The sequence below is a fragment of the Danio aesculapii genome, chromosome 18, assembly GCF_903798145.1.
Source record: "Danio aesculapii chromosome 18, fDanAes4.1, whole genome shotgun sequence".
NCBI classification, from domain to species: Eukaryota; Metazoa; Chordata; class Actinopteri; order Cypriniformes; family Danionidae; genus Danio; species Danio aesculapii.
Genome location: NC_079452.1, coordinates 2164537 through 2181626, shown reverse-complemented (window position 1 = coordinate 2181626; position 17090 = coordinate 2164537). Strand labels below are relative to the sequence as shown.

The window sequence follows — 17090 nt, the reverse complement described above, 5'->3', positions numbered from 1 at the left end:
AACTGACACAGACAAATGAATTCGGCAGAACTGTGTACAGAATTTATAAATACTCTCTGATTGAAGGTTGGACCTAAGCGGCCATGTGGGAACATACAAGCCAATAGAATATGCAAACCTGCTTTTAGTCTTTAACTGTATATACCAAGAGACTGTCAATGTAATTACCTTTTCTTTGAGCTATGATTCTTTGAGCTTTGAGCTCCAACACAGTGGTTTCAGCAAACACTCAAGGTTACCTTGAACTGCATGCATCATTAACACTCAGGGATGTTTTTGACATGTCGCAATAACTGCTTATAACTTTTATATTCAGTATTTGTAGCTTAAAAAGTTAAGGTAATACAGAAAGTCCATTCCAAGTGATGCTCCTTACTTACACAAGCTTCCTGCTGAACAAAGGATAAAAATTATTTTGGTAACACTTTATTTAGATAGTCCACTTTAAATACTTACTAACTACTAACACTAAGTAACTTTGCAAATACATGTCAATTATTTAGCTAATGCAGTTTTAGTAGATTGTCTGCTAATGCTGCACTAAGCTAGTCAAAAGATCAATCATGATAAAATTTATCATTAACTGTTTGTAACCATTTGATTTTATTTAATTTGTCCATTTATTTTTTATATGTAGTCAGATTCAATAAAATCTATATTATTAGATGTATTAGATGCAATCAGTTAAAATAGGAATATGACTTTAAATCTAGCTGTAGAAAAGATACATCCAATCAGTTACATTTTTATGAGATTGGTTTACTTAAATGTGCATAATAATAAAAATCTGGGTATACCAAGGCATAGCAGAATAATGAAAGATCACTATATATAAAAATGGGCATAGCCTACTGTGAGCCTCAGACACCACTGTTTCCTCGTTCTCATGTAAATTCCACGAGTGTAAAACCCTGGTCAACAACGGGCCAACCATAGGACAAAACAAACTGTGACAAAACTCATGAGCTATGCCCTCCTCATTTTAGCAGATCGCTAACGGACTACAAATCCACCGTTGTGGACTACAAGATCCAGTCATGCACCACACACACTCACAACCGGTTCCTGAACAGTACTGATTACACACACAGCCGGAGGATGGTTACAAACTGATTACATGGACTTTAAATAAGTGCGCACACATAATTCATAGCTGAGTCTTTCTTGTTGAACTGTATAGTGAGCCATTACAGCTATAAATTAATCTTGCACTGCAACTAAGTGAATACTCCTTCACCGTGGGCAAGGTGGAGGAGACCCCTAAATGTTTTTTTGTTTATTTTGGGAGGGGGTGGGCAAAGGGACTTGTTGCTCATTCCACTACCACACATCAGCCAGTTAACAAGATGGCCGCCTTCAGTCTGCCAGCTCACAAAATGGCCACAATCAGCCCTCCAACGCACAAGATGGTAAGCGCCAGTCTGCCACCAGCTCACAAGATGGCTTCCTGTTCAGAGACTGTTCTTGCCAAAGTTCCTGTCGTCGTTCTCGTTCCTGAAAGGCCATCACCTGAGCCACCAGAATGGCCTCCACCACCTGAGTTGCCAGAGCTGCCAAATTTCCCGAATGTCAAGGGGTGCCAGATCGCCCTGAATTCCCTGAATGGCCAGGGGCGCCAGATCCTCCCAAATTCCACGAAAGGCCAGAACTGCCTCCTTAGTCCCATGGAAGGCCAAAGCTGTGTGATTTCTCAGAGCAGTGTGACCTCCTAGAGCCTTATGAACCCAAGCCTTCAGACCCACTGCGGTTAAATGAACTGCCAGCGTCTCATGAAACCAAGCCTTCATACCCACTGGGGTTAAATGAACTGCCAGTGTCTCATAAACCCAAGCCTTCAGACCCACTGAGGTTAAATGAACTGCCAGTGTCTCCTGAACCCAAGCCTTCTGACCCACTGAGGTTAAATGAATTTCCAGTGTCTCCTGAACCCAAGCCTCCTGACCCACTGGGATTGAATGAACTGCCAGTGCCTCTTGAGCCTAAGCCTCCTGACTGACTGGGGTTGAATGAACTGCCAGTGCCTCCTGAACCTAAGCCTCCAGACCTATTTGAGCTCCACACTCCAGGTACACCTCAGCTGCATGGTCCTGGTCCACCGTCCCTCAACGTTCCGCATCCACTCCACCCGCCTCCTGTACTGGGTGTTATGTTATGATTATCAGCAATCTAGCAGTTGCAGATCGCTAACGGACTACAAATCCACCATTATGGACTACAAGGTCCAGTCACTACTGTTACTAGGCATTGACATCATGAGGTATGTTCAAAATCACTTCAGAATGTAAAATATAAGATTTACAGATTACATATCTCTACTCCAAAGAGGCATAAGGTATGTTTAGTTACATATTATGTTTAATTTAATAAACAAATGCTGAATCGTGTCAAATCATTGAGCTCATATGTGTTCATCCACAGGTTGATACCAAGTCCTGACTGTTTTCTTTGACAATATATCTTCAAAATCAGTGCCGTGCACAGGGGGGTGGCCCAATGGCTAGAGCCACTGCCCCTTTTCCCTCATTGGCTGAGGTGCCCTTCTTGATCAATCGCTACAGCCGGCCGACCCCCGGGGTGTGACAGCACACCTTACCACAGCTTTTACATCTATAATAAACAATTGGTAATATTATTAACTAATAACTAATACTATTAATTATAGCCCCTTTGACACTATATTAGGGGTGTCAAAATGTATTGTTTTTTCGATACACTGCGATACAAATGCATGACAATTCAGTATCGGTTCAGTAATAGATCCTAACCGGTTATTATGTACTGATGTCATTTATCTCATACGTGCCATATTGCTGTGGCTTACTATAGCGAGGGAGGCGAGCACGAGTAATTAAACCACTCCAACTACTTAAATTACTACACTGTAAAAAAAAAATTCAGTAAAATTTACGGAAAAATACCGGCAGCTATGATTGCAACTTTTTTCTAAAAAATACAGAATTATTCTGTAAAATTGTTTTTACAGAAAAATGTGCTTTTAACAGGAGATAAATGTATTCATTAAATGATGCAATGATAATTTACAAACTATGGCAGAACTTTAAAACACGCAGACGTCAACAATTAGTCTTTGAATCTCAATAATGGTGACAAACTAAAAATAAAAATCAAATAAAAAACAACCCAGAACAATACAAAACACTCTACTGAAATATTACACCCCAAAAACAAAATAAAATAAAGGCGAAGAGAGAAATGTTAAGAGCATAAAGTTGCACAATTTATTCATGCTGCAATGCATGCTGGGAGTTTTGTAGCATGCATTGCGGAATGAATTATGCAGCTTTTTTTTTTTTTAGCAACCATGGTTGAGGTTCATATCCTGTTATAATAGCCAGAGAAACATTAAGATTAGAAAGGAGAAGGTTTAAGAGCTCAACTAAAGCAGCCTCTGATCTCCATGATGGTGAGGTCAAATGAAACATTTTCAATAAAAATATTCTTGCAGATATGAGAGAATTGAAGTCAAACTGTAAGCTAATCGCAAGCAACTCAAGCTGCTAATGCTGTCATTTAATAGAGTTGTTTAATCATCTGTTTTAATTAAATTGGTTTGGTGTGAGGCTGTGTCTGTGGTTTTATTTCTTGTTCTGTCCTTTAGTGCAGTGTTTCCCAACCCTGTTCCTGAAGGCACACCATCAGTACATATTTTCAACCTCTCCCTAATCAAACACACCTGAATCAACTTATCATAACATCAGAAGAGACTCCAACACCTGAAGTTAATGGGGCAGAAAAGGGAGACATTCAAAATATGTACTGTTGGTGTGCCTCCAGGAACAGGGTTGGGAAACACTGCTTTAGTGATTGTGCTTGTTAGCTGCAGGTGCTCATCAATTAACTTATTTGTGGTCATTCACTCTGTCTAGTGGACTAAACTAATTGACTAATTTAGGGACTAGTGAATGAGGGTGTATGGTGAGATTTCAGACACTCTGATTAGTTTCTCGAAAAACAAAGGTTAGATCTGTTACAGTTATTTTCCATATTTTGTACAGATATGAGCTGCTAATCATTTAACAGGTTTTCACTGTAGATTGTACAGAATTTTACTGTTAAAATCACAGACATTTTTTACAGTGTACTTAAATTCACTGACACTTAAGTTACAACAGAAGCCCCTATTTCACTGCGATTGACAAAATGAAAGTAAACTCAATTTCACTCTCTCTCTCTTTCTCTCACTGTGGCCGTTTGACCTGCTGGCATGACTTTTCCTCTCGTCTCGGCTGTTACGGCATTACTACTTCTACTTGTCTGCATAGCGAGTTTTCTCCACTGTGTCTATCATCGATCAGCTGTGATCGCCGGTGCTGTTTATCAGTGTCACTCATTGGTGAACAGCGCAAGAGCTTTAGAGCTAATCGCTGCCCTTTCTGTTGAGTGTGTGACCAGTCATAGGGGTGTAAGAACTCACTCAACAGGGCTCATAAACATTTAAATTTGTTTATTTGCTATAAATGCTCATGTTGTTCTGTGCATGTACTTGCGTTTTTAAACTGTGCATGTACTTGCATCATATATCTGACTGTTTGTATTAAAGGACAAAATTGTATTACAAATAGCCTAATATATAACTATAAATGTATTTATACATTTTAATACAAGAATCCTTGTGCTGTGAATAAAAATATAAAACTGTTTATGGAAAGCATCATCAATGCACCGTAATGCACCGAGATATCGAATTGAACCAAATCGATGGCATGATAATCATAATTGTAACCGAACCGAACCGTGAGACCAGTTTAGGTTCACACCTCTAGTTCATTCTTAATGCCAACTGTGTAAAAAATAATTTATAAAATGCTAATGATAAAATGCTGTTTGTTTACATTCACGCTTTGAATCAGTTGCTTGACGCATGTGCACGAGAAGTGCTTAGGTGAGCGTCAGCACACATTGGTGGCGATGTCTATGGATGTCAAAATTACAGTGCACTATATATTTATATATATATATATATGTATATGTATATATATATGTGTGTGTGTGTTTTTTTTTATTTCAAATTTAGTTACATCACAATTGTAATTTTTTAAATTGTCAGTTGTTTTTATTGAAAAGTTATGCTGAATAAAAGTGTATGTATACAATTATGTTTAGCTTTTGACACATTACTTAAAATATGTGGCTAAGAAATAGCTATTAACTTCTTTTTTTGGTGGGGCCAGTAAAAAATTTGGCAGGGCAAGAAAAAATCTGCATCACTTGCCTGATCAGGCCAGTAGAAAAAATCTTTACCAATGAACCCTGTGATAAATACAGTTGGTGATGCTGATGCCACACGCGCAGGTCTGCCACAATACACTCAGTGGCCACTGTATAAGATACACCTGTCCAACTGCTCGTTAATGTAAATTTCTAATCAGCCAATCACATGACATTTAGGCATGTAGACATGGTCAAGACAATCTGTCGCAGTTCAAACCCAACATCTACTGAAATTTTACGCACAACCATCTCTAGGGTTTACTGAGAATAGTCAGAAAAAGAGAAAATATCCAGTGAGCTAATGTAATTTAAGTGTAATTTATAATTTAGATCGGGGGCCACAGGAAAACAGCACCAGTGCACTCACCATACATCAGCTATAGATGAGTGGAGAGACGGTAATAGAGCCAATTCAGTGGATGTGGATGAATGGGAGGCCAATGGTGGAAATTTAGCCAGGACACCGGGGTTACACCCCTACTCTTTACGAGAAGTGCCAAGGGATTTTTTTAATGATCACAGAGGGTCAGGACTTCGGTTTAACATTTCATCCAAACCTGACAGTATAGTGTCCTCTTCACTTTACTGGGGCATTAGGACTCGCTGGGTGAGTGCCCCCTGCTGGCCTTACCACTTCCAACAGCAACCTAGTTTTCCCATGTGGTCTCCCATCCAGGTACTGACCAGGCTCAGCCCTGCTTGGTTTCAGGAAGTAACTGGTCTTGTGCTGCAGAGTGATATGGCTGTGGCAGTTCTGTGGGCGCAAATGCCTTGTTGATATCAGAGGAGAATGGCCAGACTGATTGGAGTTGCTAGAAAGGCAACAGTAACTCAAATAGCCACTCATTACAACCTAGGTATACAGAAGAGTTTCTCTGAAAGCACATGTGGAACCTTGGGCAGATGGGCTACAGCAGCAGAAGACCACACTGTGTGCCACTCCTGCCAGCTAAGAACAGGAAACTGAGGCTACATTTCTCACAGGCTCACCAAAATTGGACAATAGAAGATTGGAAAAACATTGCTTGGTCTGATGAGGGGATATTTTCTCAGCACACTTTGGGCCTATTAGTACCAATTGAGAATCGTGTCAATCACACTGCCTACTCACACTGCTGCTACTCACGACACTGCCAAACAATCAGACTGTATAGTGTCCCGTTAGTGTTTTCCTACTCTACATTGCTGTTAAAGAAAGTTACGTTTTGCTGAAAGCAAATTCCCAGAATTTAACTTCTCCCTTCTATCACTCACCCTGGTTGAGAGTCGCATCAAGCTACAGCAGTTATGGAGCAAGGTTGTATGAGGTATTCACACAAACATAAGTGCATAGATTTGATTAAAACAGGATTAAACTATTAATGCATAAAACAAAGTTTAAAAAAAGAAATTCCTTTAAATTGCCTCTCTTGATCTCTAAAATGATCTCTAAAACTTCTGCCTCTTCTTCCTCCTCCTCAGAATCAGCCACCCTTGTTCCTAATGCTTTTCACACCACAACTAATCATACTGTTCACACGTAAATACTCACAAGAACATTTTGAGTTTACTCATTTCATTCAGGCGTCAAATTCACTTTACAATAAAACTAACATGGCTTTTATTGAGATAGTAGCTGTGCTTTATGTGCTTTAGAAAGGCTAAAAAACAGCACATATTTGTTCTGCGCCATGTCTGAGTCCACTAGATCCTTTCAGAGGTGCACCCAGCTCTGTGTGTTCATCAACTCCTCCAGAAACTATACCTGGATGATGGAGCTTTCAGCGGTGCCTCAGACTGAGCCGAGCCCAGTGTGATGAGCTGTTGTCCAGTGTTGGCTAGAGGATTTCCCCTCGGGACACCATAACAGGCACTACTTCATAATCATTCCCGTACAAGCACAACCTTCTGATTGGTTAATGTGGGTACGAAAGTTAAGATTTTCGAACACGAGTGATATGTGCAATTTGTGCGTTAAGCGGGTCAAACTTGCAAAACGTTCTACTCGCGCTGCTTCATTCGTGCCGCAGGATGTCTATTTGCGTCTTTGCATTGACTAACCATGTAAATCACTTGGGCTTGATGCTTCCTCCACATCTGGAGTGAACGCAGCTTAAGAGGGGTATTTTGTGAGGTGGAGAAGCATCTTTTTCTCTCAATTGCAGTCACAATCATTCTGTTACACAATGATATAATCTAAGGAATACAACAACATCCACAAGTAACCAAAATTTCCAAAAACATGCCCAATGAACTAATTATAGAAATGATTATACCTTTCCAGTTGCCAGACATATCAGTTAAGCATTAATCAATGGGATTATTGATACCTGAGTGTTCCTGCATCTTTTCAGACAAAGCCCTTGTCACCAAACCGTTTGGGACAGTGTTATTTGATTTTAGATGATTTAGATGTTTTTTTGTCATATTAAAATTGAAACAGGTGTATCACCTATGTGTTGCTTTCTGGCTGTGAAAGTTTACCAATTAATCCCTAGATTGTCATCTTTATATCCGGTGGCCATTGTCATCGATTCGTAGGGCGTTAATTTGGTATAATCAGTGGCAAAAACCACAGGATTCTGGGTTTGATTAGAAGTGATAGGGCCAGATATCTAGGGGGTATCCTGTATATCCCCCTTTAGACATAGTAATTGGGTTTGGGGTAAGACTGTAATCCCTTTTGTATTTTCAGTTTTCTCCACTCGTTTCTAAAATCCCCCAGTTATGTTGGTTTTCGGGTCCACGCGTTGGCACCCCACTAATTGCTCCCACACTCTACACCATTTATGATCTGCCCAATCTCCTTTGTTGGACCATGTGTTCAAATCTGATCAAAACAAACATGTATATCGTATCCTTGCCAAGAACCATTGTATCCCCCACAGTCAATTACCTGACAGAGATAAAATGTGTATGATGTTGTCCCTTCTTCCCATACTCTATGGACAAACCTCCATATCTTTTCAAACACCCATTTATCGATGTTCCTCTTCCTAAGAGCCAATGACGATGGTAGTAATCTCAATGAGCCTCAGAAGCCACCTCCAACCTCTCCACATCTTTACCAATTCAAGGGCTTCTCCTAAGGGTGAATCAGATTAGACGCAGTAACACTTTCAAGAAATGTAAAATTTGTGGGGTCCCCCACAGGTCCAAAGACATGTGGTATAGGTGAATAGGGTAGGCTAAAATTGTCTGTAGTGTATGAATGTGAATGAGTGTGTATGGATGTTTCCCAGTGATGGGTTGCAGCTGGAAGGGCATCTGCTGCGTAAAACATATGCTGGATAAATTGGTGGTTCATTCCGCTGTGGCGACCCCAGATTAATAAAGGGAATTAGCCAAAAAGAAAATGAATGAATGTATATATATATTTCAAGAGTTCACACTTAGATATTGTTTGACAACTGTTAGCAGGTTTGGCATGCTGTCCCGGGAGAGAACCCTGAGCTCGGAGATAGTTGAGCCCAGGGCTCCCGCCTGGTCCATAGATCATGTGAGGGGAGTAAGAGATCAGGTGGTTCTCGAGACCTCCCCAATTGCATGAGACTCGGGACAGCCGCCGTGTATTCGAAGAAACTCCCCAAAAGGCTTGAAGTGCTATATTCGGCTGCTGGATATAGTGTTTTTTGAGAAGGAAAGGTAAAGGGGGCTCCTGTGGCAGCAAAGGGTGATACAGGCTCCTGCGGGAACCCGAGCAGGGTTGTCGTGGGCTATGAATACTCCTGCGGGAGTAGAGACTCGGGGAGAACCCTGCGGGGGTCAGAGCCATGGGGTGGACGGGGATCCTGCTGGAGTCATTAAAAAGGGTAAGGGAAAGTGAGGACTCCGGCTGGATAGGGGGGTGAAGGGGGCTGGGGTGGGGACATGGACTCCATAGAGCTGGAAGGTGGCAGCACTAAACATAAATATATATGTATGAATAACTATATAACTATATAGCTATATATATATATATATATATATATATATATATATATATATATATACATGTATATGGGGTTCCGGACTCTTGCGGGAGTCGAAGCTCGTGGGCACTCCTGCGGAAAATAGAGCTGGACTTGGGAAAGAGGAAGGGCAGGTGAAGGCCTCAGCTGAAGGGTGAGTGGCAGTTGGGCGAGTGCTCGGGACCAACTCCTGCAGTAGTTAGAGCTTGAGGGTGCCGGCACTATATATAAATATATTTATATGTGTGGGTGCATATATATATATATATATATATATATATATATATATATATATATATATATATATATACATGATTGTATATATCAGGGATGTGCGGTCAGCATTCTTTCTAGACACATAGCGGGTACATATTGGGCCAAGGGAGAATGTAAAATGTATAGCGATTAAATATGCTTCCCAAAAAACACCAAGGTGGATGCTACAGCCTAAAACAAACCAAGGGAAATGACAAGATTTTTATAAAATATATACCCCCTTTCAACACTTTCTGAACCAGGTGGTCCATACAACAATTTTTGATGTTTGAGCTTTCAAACTCTTGTTGATGTCTTATATTTCAGCAACAATTAACAAATTAGTTTAACTAGCAAACAGAAAGCTGTGAAATGCAAGGTACAAAAATTTACTGAACATTATTATTATTATTTTTTTAATTATGTACTTATTATTTGAATACATGTCGTTTATTTACATATTTTCACATTTTTAATAATTTGTCTTTTATATTTTTTTATTTGTATTTTTTTCTGTAGTCTAAGCTAAATATAATAAATATATATTTTGGAAAAGAAAAAAAAACTAGCAAAGTGACAGCACCACAGCGGGTGTGCTCTCTCTCTCTCTCATAAACACACACATAGGGGATTTGCACACTGTTCTTACGTTTACTTGTAAGTGAAGTCTTCAAATGACTTGAATTACTTTGATATGATCATGTTTTCATTTGTCCCATCCTTTGAAACAAGCCCTTTTGCTCCAGTATTGGTCATCCATTATTTATTCACGTTTTTATTGAAAGTCCAATTCTGAGAAGTTTGAGCCGAGATATTACATCTACGATTTTTACAGTCAGTCAGACCAAACCATAAAATAATGAACTCCTATTGAACTTTACCTGATTTCATAGAAGAATAACCACCAAACAAGATTAAACGTGAGCTCACATGCGCCCTCTTCCTTGCAGCAGAGCTACTGCCTGCCTCACCTTATGTCTTTACAGTGCAGCTTTATATCATATCCCACCATATACCAATACATTACCTATCATATGCAAAGTGAAGACATATAATAAAAATGGCTACAATGTATACTAACATGTAATAAAGCATTACACATTGGTAGCATACACTGAATAAGCAAAAGGCATGCACTCAGCCCAGTCTGCAAGGGATTGCGCAATCTGACACAGTTTAGTGCTGCCTCACTTCGCTTCCTATGCAGTAATTGAGCAGCAAATACACAAAAAAAAAAATTTTGATTATAAAAATGATTGAAATCATTTGAATCATGAAGAAATTGCATTTATAGCACAGATCAGTGGAGAAAAATATTTATTTTATCATTAGTATACATCTCATGATGGCAGGTGAGAATGATGACTGATGAAGCACATCCCTGGTATATATCCATGAGGTAAGCTATAACTAGTAAATGTCACTAAATTACATAATAATTTGTTGTTAGCAGTAAAAAGTCAATGTCATTTTTAATTAAGAAATACATTATGCAGATCCAGTACATGGCTGTCAAGATGGTTACTGAGACTCCACGGTGCGTTGTGCTGACCCAGCATATACTGTAGAGTCTGCCACAGCCTGTGGAGAACATAACTAAAGGTTCAGTTAATCCTGACAGGGAGTGCTGCGATAATGCAGTTTTATTACTACAATCCTTGGTATTCCATTCGGCCAGGCTGGCCCACGTTAAAATATCTTTCTACAGAAATGTGTTAAAAATTGTGTTAATTTCATTTTCTGTTTAGTGTCATTCATGGGTGTTTTGCATTTATTTATGTATCATACGTCCCTGAACTCTGCTCCAACTACAAATATACTAATAATTTTTTTTTTAAACGTGTATGCATATGTGTGTGGTTGGTGGTAGGAGGTGGTTTGGTAATAAATTTTTTTGAATACCATGAGATCAAGGATCAGAGATCAAGGTCCTATGTTGAGTTAAGACTTTCCCATCATTTGTTTCTTTGTGTTTTTCTCAGGTTTTAGCAAAATAATGTAACATTTTGGGGCAAATATGCAAAATAGTAAACCAAAACTTGAAGCTAAAATAGCAAATACTTGCACAGCAACAGTATATTTTCCAGGAGCACTGACATAAGCTGGGATAAATGTGAGCCAGACAGCACAGAAAATTAGCATGCTGAAAGTGATGAACTTGGCTTCATTGAAGTTATCTGGGAGTTTTCGAGCAAAAAATGCTAAAACAAAACACAAGGTTGATAGCAGGCCAGTATAACCCAGAACAGCCCAGAAACCAAAAGCTGAACCTAAGTTACATTCTAGGATGATTTTTTCTCTGTAATAGCTCAAATTCAGAAATGGGAAAGGAGGAGACATTGTTAACCAAAGAACACAGATGATCACCTGTATTAATGTTAAAGAAACAACACTAAGTCTCTGTTGAAGAGGGCCAAACCATTTCATGACATTACTTCCTGGAAGTGTAGCCCTGAATGCCATTAACACCACTATTGTTTTCCCCAGAACACAGGAGACACAGAGGACAAAAGTGATCCCAAATGCTGTGTGACGCAACATACAGGACCACTCAGTGGGACGACCAATGAATGTAATTGAACAGAGAAAACACAGAGTCAGTGAGAAAAGCAGCAGGAAGCTCAGCTCAGAGTTGTTGGCTCTGACAATAGGTGTTTCTTTATGAAAATAAAACAGAAAAGACACATTTGCAGTTAATAATACCCCAATGAAGGAGAAAATACAAAGTACCACACCCATGATTTCTGTATAGGAAAGGAATTCAATGACTTTAATTACACATCTGTCTTTGCTTTCATTTGACCAGTACTCCAAACCACAAGGAAAACAGTCACTAGAATCTGTGAAAGAATTTCAAGATAAGATTATTCAAGTAAAAAATACATTTTGAATTACTTGACCGAGGTTTACACTTCATCAAACTATTATGAGAGGTATCTCACAACTACTATTTTACCTGTGTAATTACTGATTTCTCCCTCTGCGCACGGGATACAGTCATAACAGCAGATGGGTCTTCCTTTTTGCACAGCTTTTCTAGTTCCAGGGGGACAGCTCTCACTGCACACGGACACAGGCAACTATAACAAAATACATTTTTAGTTGAGACCCTAGTTAATGATATTAACTTCCAATTGATTTATTTGACATCTTGGAATCATTTATTACAGGTTGTTCAGAACAGAAATTTCATATAGTGTTTGCTAAAATTATTAGAAAATTATATTTTAAACAGCTAAAATTGCTTTAGGTCAGTTTTTCTAACTGTTAACTTTTGTTGGTCAGTAGGGGATATCAGTTTACATTTACAAACATCATAATTATAATAATCCAGGGAAGTTTTGTTTGCATCAGACAGTAGTCAGCGCACCACACAGGTAGGTTTCTTGAAGTGTCTTGGGGATGTTGTCACAGTTCTTCTGAATTTGTCTCATTTTGTTCAGTTTCATTGTGTCATTCCAGACAGACTGGTTGAGGGTGAGCTCCTTGTGCAAGCAAAAACATTTTTGAATTTTTACAATAGCAAAAAAAAAAAAAAAAAAACATGTTTGGGAATATAAACTGATATTTTTTACTGACAAAACAATGACTGAATGAATGTATTTATACAATCGATTTACTGTGTATTATCATGCACCCAAAACTATGTACAATCATATTAGAGGGCCTCCCCTTGCATCAATCAGTGTGCAGAATCCACACGGATGATTTGACAACAGCCACAGTACAATGACACCAGTGTGGTTACTATATAATACTAGCAATTCAATGGATCCTTGATTAGAAAAAAGCAGTTAGCCGAGTGACTCAGGTTACACTCCTAATGTTTAAAAGAACTGTGATTAGATTTTATTGACCATGTAAGGACCTTGGAACCTCTCTTCTAAAGGACAGTTCTCAGGACAGTGTCTCTGTTGCTATACAGGCACATTAGAACCCACACAGACAAGAGGGCAGGCATCCCCTTCTGGCCTTACTAACGCCACTTTCAACAACAACAATGCAGTTTCCCCACATGGTCTCCCATCCTGACCAGGCTCATCCCAGGGCAACAATTCTTGGCATACAGAGTAATAGGACTCTGCAGACTACACCAAAATGCATAAATAGCTGACTTAAAACCGTTTTTGTAACTGGTGAAAATGTTAGCGTTTACTGTATATTTTCAGTCATATTGACTTTACTGACTGTTGATTGATTATTGTCCTTTTCATTATTCAAACTTTCAGTAGTTTGTTAATGTATATAATATTGATGTACTTTTCCACTGTTTCCTGCCCATAGCATGGATTCCTGATTGATTTGAAGACGTTGCTCCGAAGGCAGTGAACTGTCATAGATGCCCACAAGTTTAAACTGCAGACTTCCATCCTTAGTAGGCTGCCAGTTCACCAAGTCGTATCTTGCCACTGGATCACCACTTGCATCAAAGAAGATATTTTCATTCGTATTGACAGTGAAGTTCACATCTTTTAAATATTCCAACATCTGCAGAGAAAATGATAGAAAATTTACATCATTGTTATTAATTTATTAAGTTATTTTGCTGTAAAAATACCTTCTGTGGTGTGGGCAATTGTTTTTTGCTGCTGATGATGAAGGATTTGAAGTCTTTTAGAACATTATGCAAAGAATGAGCAACAGCATACACAGCAGTGTAGACTTTATTTTCGATTCGTAGTTCTGTGAAATCAGTGTATTCATTCTGAATCTCTGCCAGTTTTTCTAAGCCAGTACATCCACCACTGCTGTTGTTGCTGAAAGAGCAGAGAAAAACTGTTTCCCAAAATTCTTTTAACAGTTCATTGTTTAGCTCTTTATCAGGGTGCACATTCATTAGGAACTCTCGTAGGCCTACAGGTTTGGCATTTGCAATAGCAAAACCCACAGCTCCAGAAAGAAAACGGTATTCCTTTGTCTCTGCAAGATTTCGAGATGTTATCCAGGACTCACTGCCAATCCACTGTATCCCTGTAATGTTTTGTTGTGCCATTACTTTCAAGAGGAGGACAAAATCTCCAAATGCCATAAAAGCCACCACCACCTTTGTGGTTGCCTTCTTTATTACTTCTATTGTTTTCAGAAACTGTACTTCTGGATCTGTTTTGAATACAGCTTCTGAGTATTCAATACAAATCCCCTCTTGTTTGGCTGCTTCCTCAAATGTTGCAATGCCATTATTACCATAGTCACTGCGGCTTCTGACTGTCCCAACCCATGTCCAGCCAAAGTGTTTGACAAGTTGAGCCAGTGCTCGGCTTTGGTAATAATCGCTGGGTATTGTTCTGAAAAAGGTTCGATATCTTTTTCTGTTACTCAGGCATGAACATGTAGCAAAATGACTGATCTGAAGAACAAGAGAAAAACAGTATATTCACTGGGAATGTATATAAGATTTCCATTTTCCATATATACAAATTAGCCTTCTGCAGGTATCAGATTTTCTGATGCAATTAATTGCTGAAACTTTTATCAAAATATACAGTATTATCAAAATGTTGACCTGAAATGTGAAAAATGTTACTGTCACAGATATAATAACCAAAAAATACTTAGTGTGTTGCTTTATTGTATATACCGGTCAAAAGTTTGGGGTTCAATTCTTTTCTTTTTCTTTTTTCCAAGAAAATGACTTTGCTCATCAAGGTGGCATTTAATAAATGTAAAAAAAAAAAAAAGTTACATTGATAAATATTCAAATTTTAAATAACTGCATTCTTATTGTATGTCATTTCAAATGAAATTATTACTCCAGTCATTATTTATTTTATTACTATAATACTTAATAATATTAATAATAACAATAATAATTATTATTTTTAAAGTGATTTCTGAAGAATCGTGTGACTGAAGACTAGAGTAACTCATCAATAAAATCACTAGAATAAATTACTCAATTAAATTATAAACTATTCTTGAACAGTTATTTTATAGTGCAATAACATTTCATAATTTTACAATTTGTTCTGTATTTTTAATTAAATAAATGCAGCCTTGGTGAGCAGGATAAGCTTATTTTAAAACATTTAAAAATCCTACTGACCCTAAACTTTTGACCGGTAGTATACATTTTCTTAGTAAACAAATGTTATATATATATATATATATATATCTATATATATATATATATATATATATATATATATATATATATATATATATATATACATTAACATATTATATGTTAAAGTTCAAAAGTAAAAAGTACAACTGAATTTTATTTAATCAAACTCCATTAATCAAATGATTACATAGTGAATGCATAGTGGAATGCAGAAGTTTCTCATATACGGTTATACCATAGATTCAAAAAGAGCATTAAAATAAGAGTTCTTACAAGAGGTAAGCTAAATGGACCTACTACCGATGCCAAGCCAATTGTGGGAGATGAGTTTGACTCTCCTACAATAGCATGAACAGCTGGTGGTGTAGAACAAGATGTATCACTCAAAGTCTCTTCATAACCATTCATCAAAGCCATGCCTGAGAAGATAGCTTGAGCAACTGAGCCACAGGAGTCATATATTTTATAACCCAATGACACACCAGGCAACAGAGAGCTGTTATTAATCTCCTCAATAGCAAAAATCAGTGTTTGAACAAATTTAAATTCACGGAGGTTCAAGCTGTGAAAAAGCAGTTTAGTTACTAAATGCAGAGTCATGTTTGAGTCCAGCTATCATATCACACTTACCCGCCACATGTTGTTTGCTTTGGTTTGGAAGTGAAATTATGGCTCTTCAAAAGAGCACTTTTGTGCAGTGAGAAAATTGCCCCAATGTTAATGTTTCTTTCTTCAGAGAGTAGAGGAAGGGCAGGCTGACCAAGAAGTCTGCAGACTTGTGCTAAATTGGGTGCACACATGCCATGTATCACCAGAACTATTAACCTTAACACAGACTTCTTTGTCATGCTTACATGTACAGTATGCTTGCAGAAACCTTTGAGGTAGAAAAAGGTTAGTACTGCCTTTTATGGCATCTTAAAATGCCCTTCAGGGTTGGCATCCTACATCATTGACACAATTTTTTTCTTACAGGAAGACCATGATGCACTTCCATTTTACAGGTAGGTGCTTTATTGTTTTAAGATCTGGACCTGTATTTATCAAGCATCATTAAGTAGCAATTTAGTCTTATGTGCCTTTAAGGATATTTCTCCATATCATCAAATGCTGAAAACTGCTGTGAAATTCTCTAAGATCAGACCATGAGAACTACCATGCAATAAAACAATAAACTTTCTAATCTTCGGAGAGAATCTAGAGAAAGCCATCTGGACAGCTGATCAATCACCTGTCCTCAGGCCCTCTTGTCCTCCCCAGTTATATGACCTGGGTCATTGAAAAGTTACTCAGGAATTACCAGATTTCAGGTTTCTATGGTGAAATTATGTAGTATGTATATTTGCAGAATTTGTAGATTTTAACTTGTCATGCTTGGTATCATTTTAAGGGTCTCGTGGAAGTGCGAGTGGAAATGTGATCTCAGTTTTATCTCAGTATCATAGACCAAAATAGATTATCCCAGATTTGGGTAAATTTTGTCCTCTCTCATGGGAGAGGATGTCCTGGATAAGATCTTTTTGTTAAGTCTTGTCTTCTTCCTCAGATGGTATTTGGCTCTTAGGGTAAAATTCCCAGACAAAAGACTTTGTGAAGTTTTTATTAGTATG

General features: G+C 38.2%; 1 protein-coding gene across 1 annotated transcript; it reads right to left on the bottom strand.

Moving 5' to 3' along the window:
• Positions 1–11357: 11357 nt before the first annotated feature.
• Positions 11358–16328, bottom strand: LOC130245618 (extracellular calcium-sensing receptor). Its single transcript, XM_056478370.1, has 6 exons — positions 16111–16328; positions 15754–16042; positions 13975–14763; positions 13677–13904; positions 12373–12496; positions 11358–12256 (listed from the first exon to the last, which is right to left on the bottom strand). The coding sequence occupies exons 1-6, from the start codon at positions 16326–16328 to the stop codon at positions 11358–11360; spliced, it is 2547 nt and encodes an 848-aa protein (XP_056334345.1).
• Positions 16329–17090: the final 762 nt, after the last annotated feature.

Bases quoted from the DNA above. Each gene is read 5' to 3' on its own strand.
- LOC130245618 (XM_056478370.1), bottom strand. From the start codon at position 16,328: ATGACAAAGAAGTCTGTGTTAAGGTTAATAGTTCTGGTGATACATGGC. The intron at 16,043-16,110 runs GTAAGTGTGATA...GCTTTTTCACAG, and splicing joins AAGCAAACAACATGTGGCGG to CTTGAACCTCCGTGAATTTA. The intron at 14,764-15,753 runs GTAAGAACTCTT...CTTGTTCTTCAG, and splicing joins GTCCATTTAGCTTACCTCTT to ATCAGTCATTTTGCTACATG.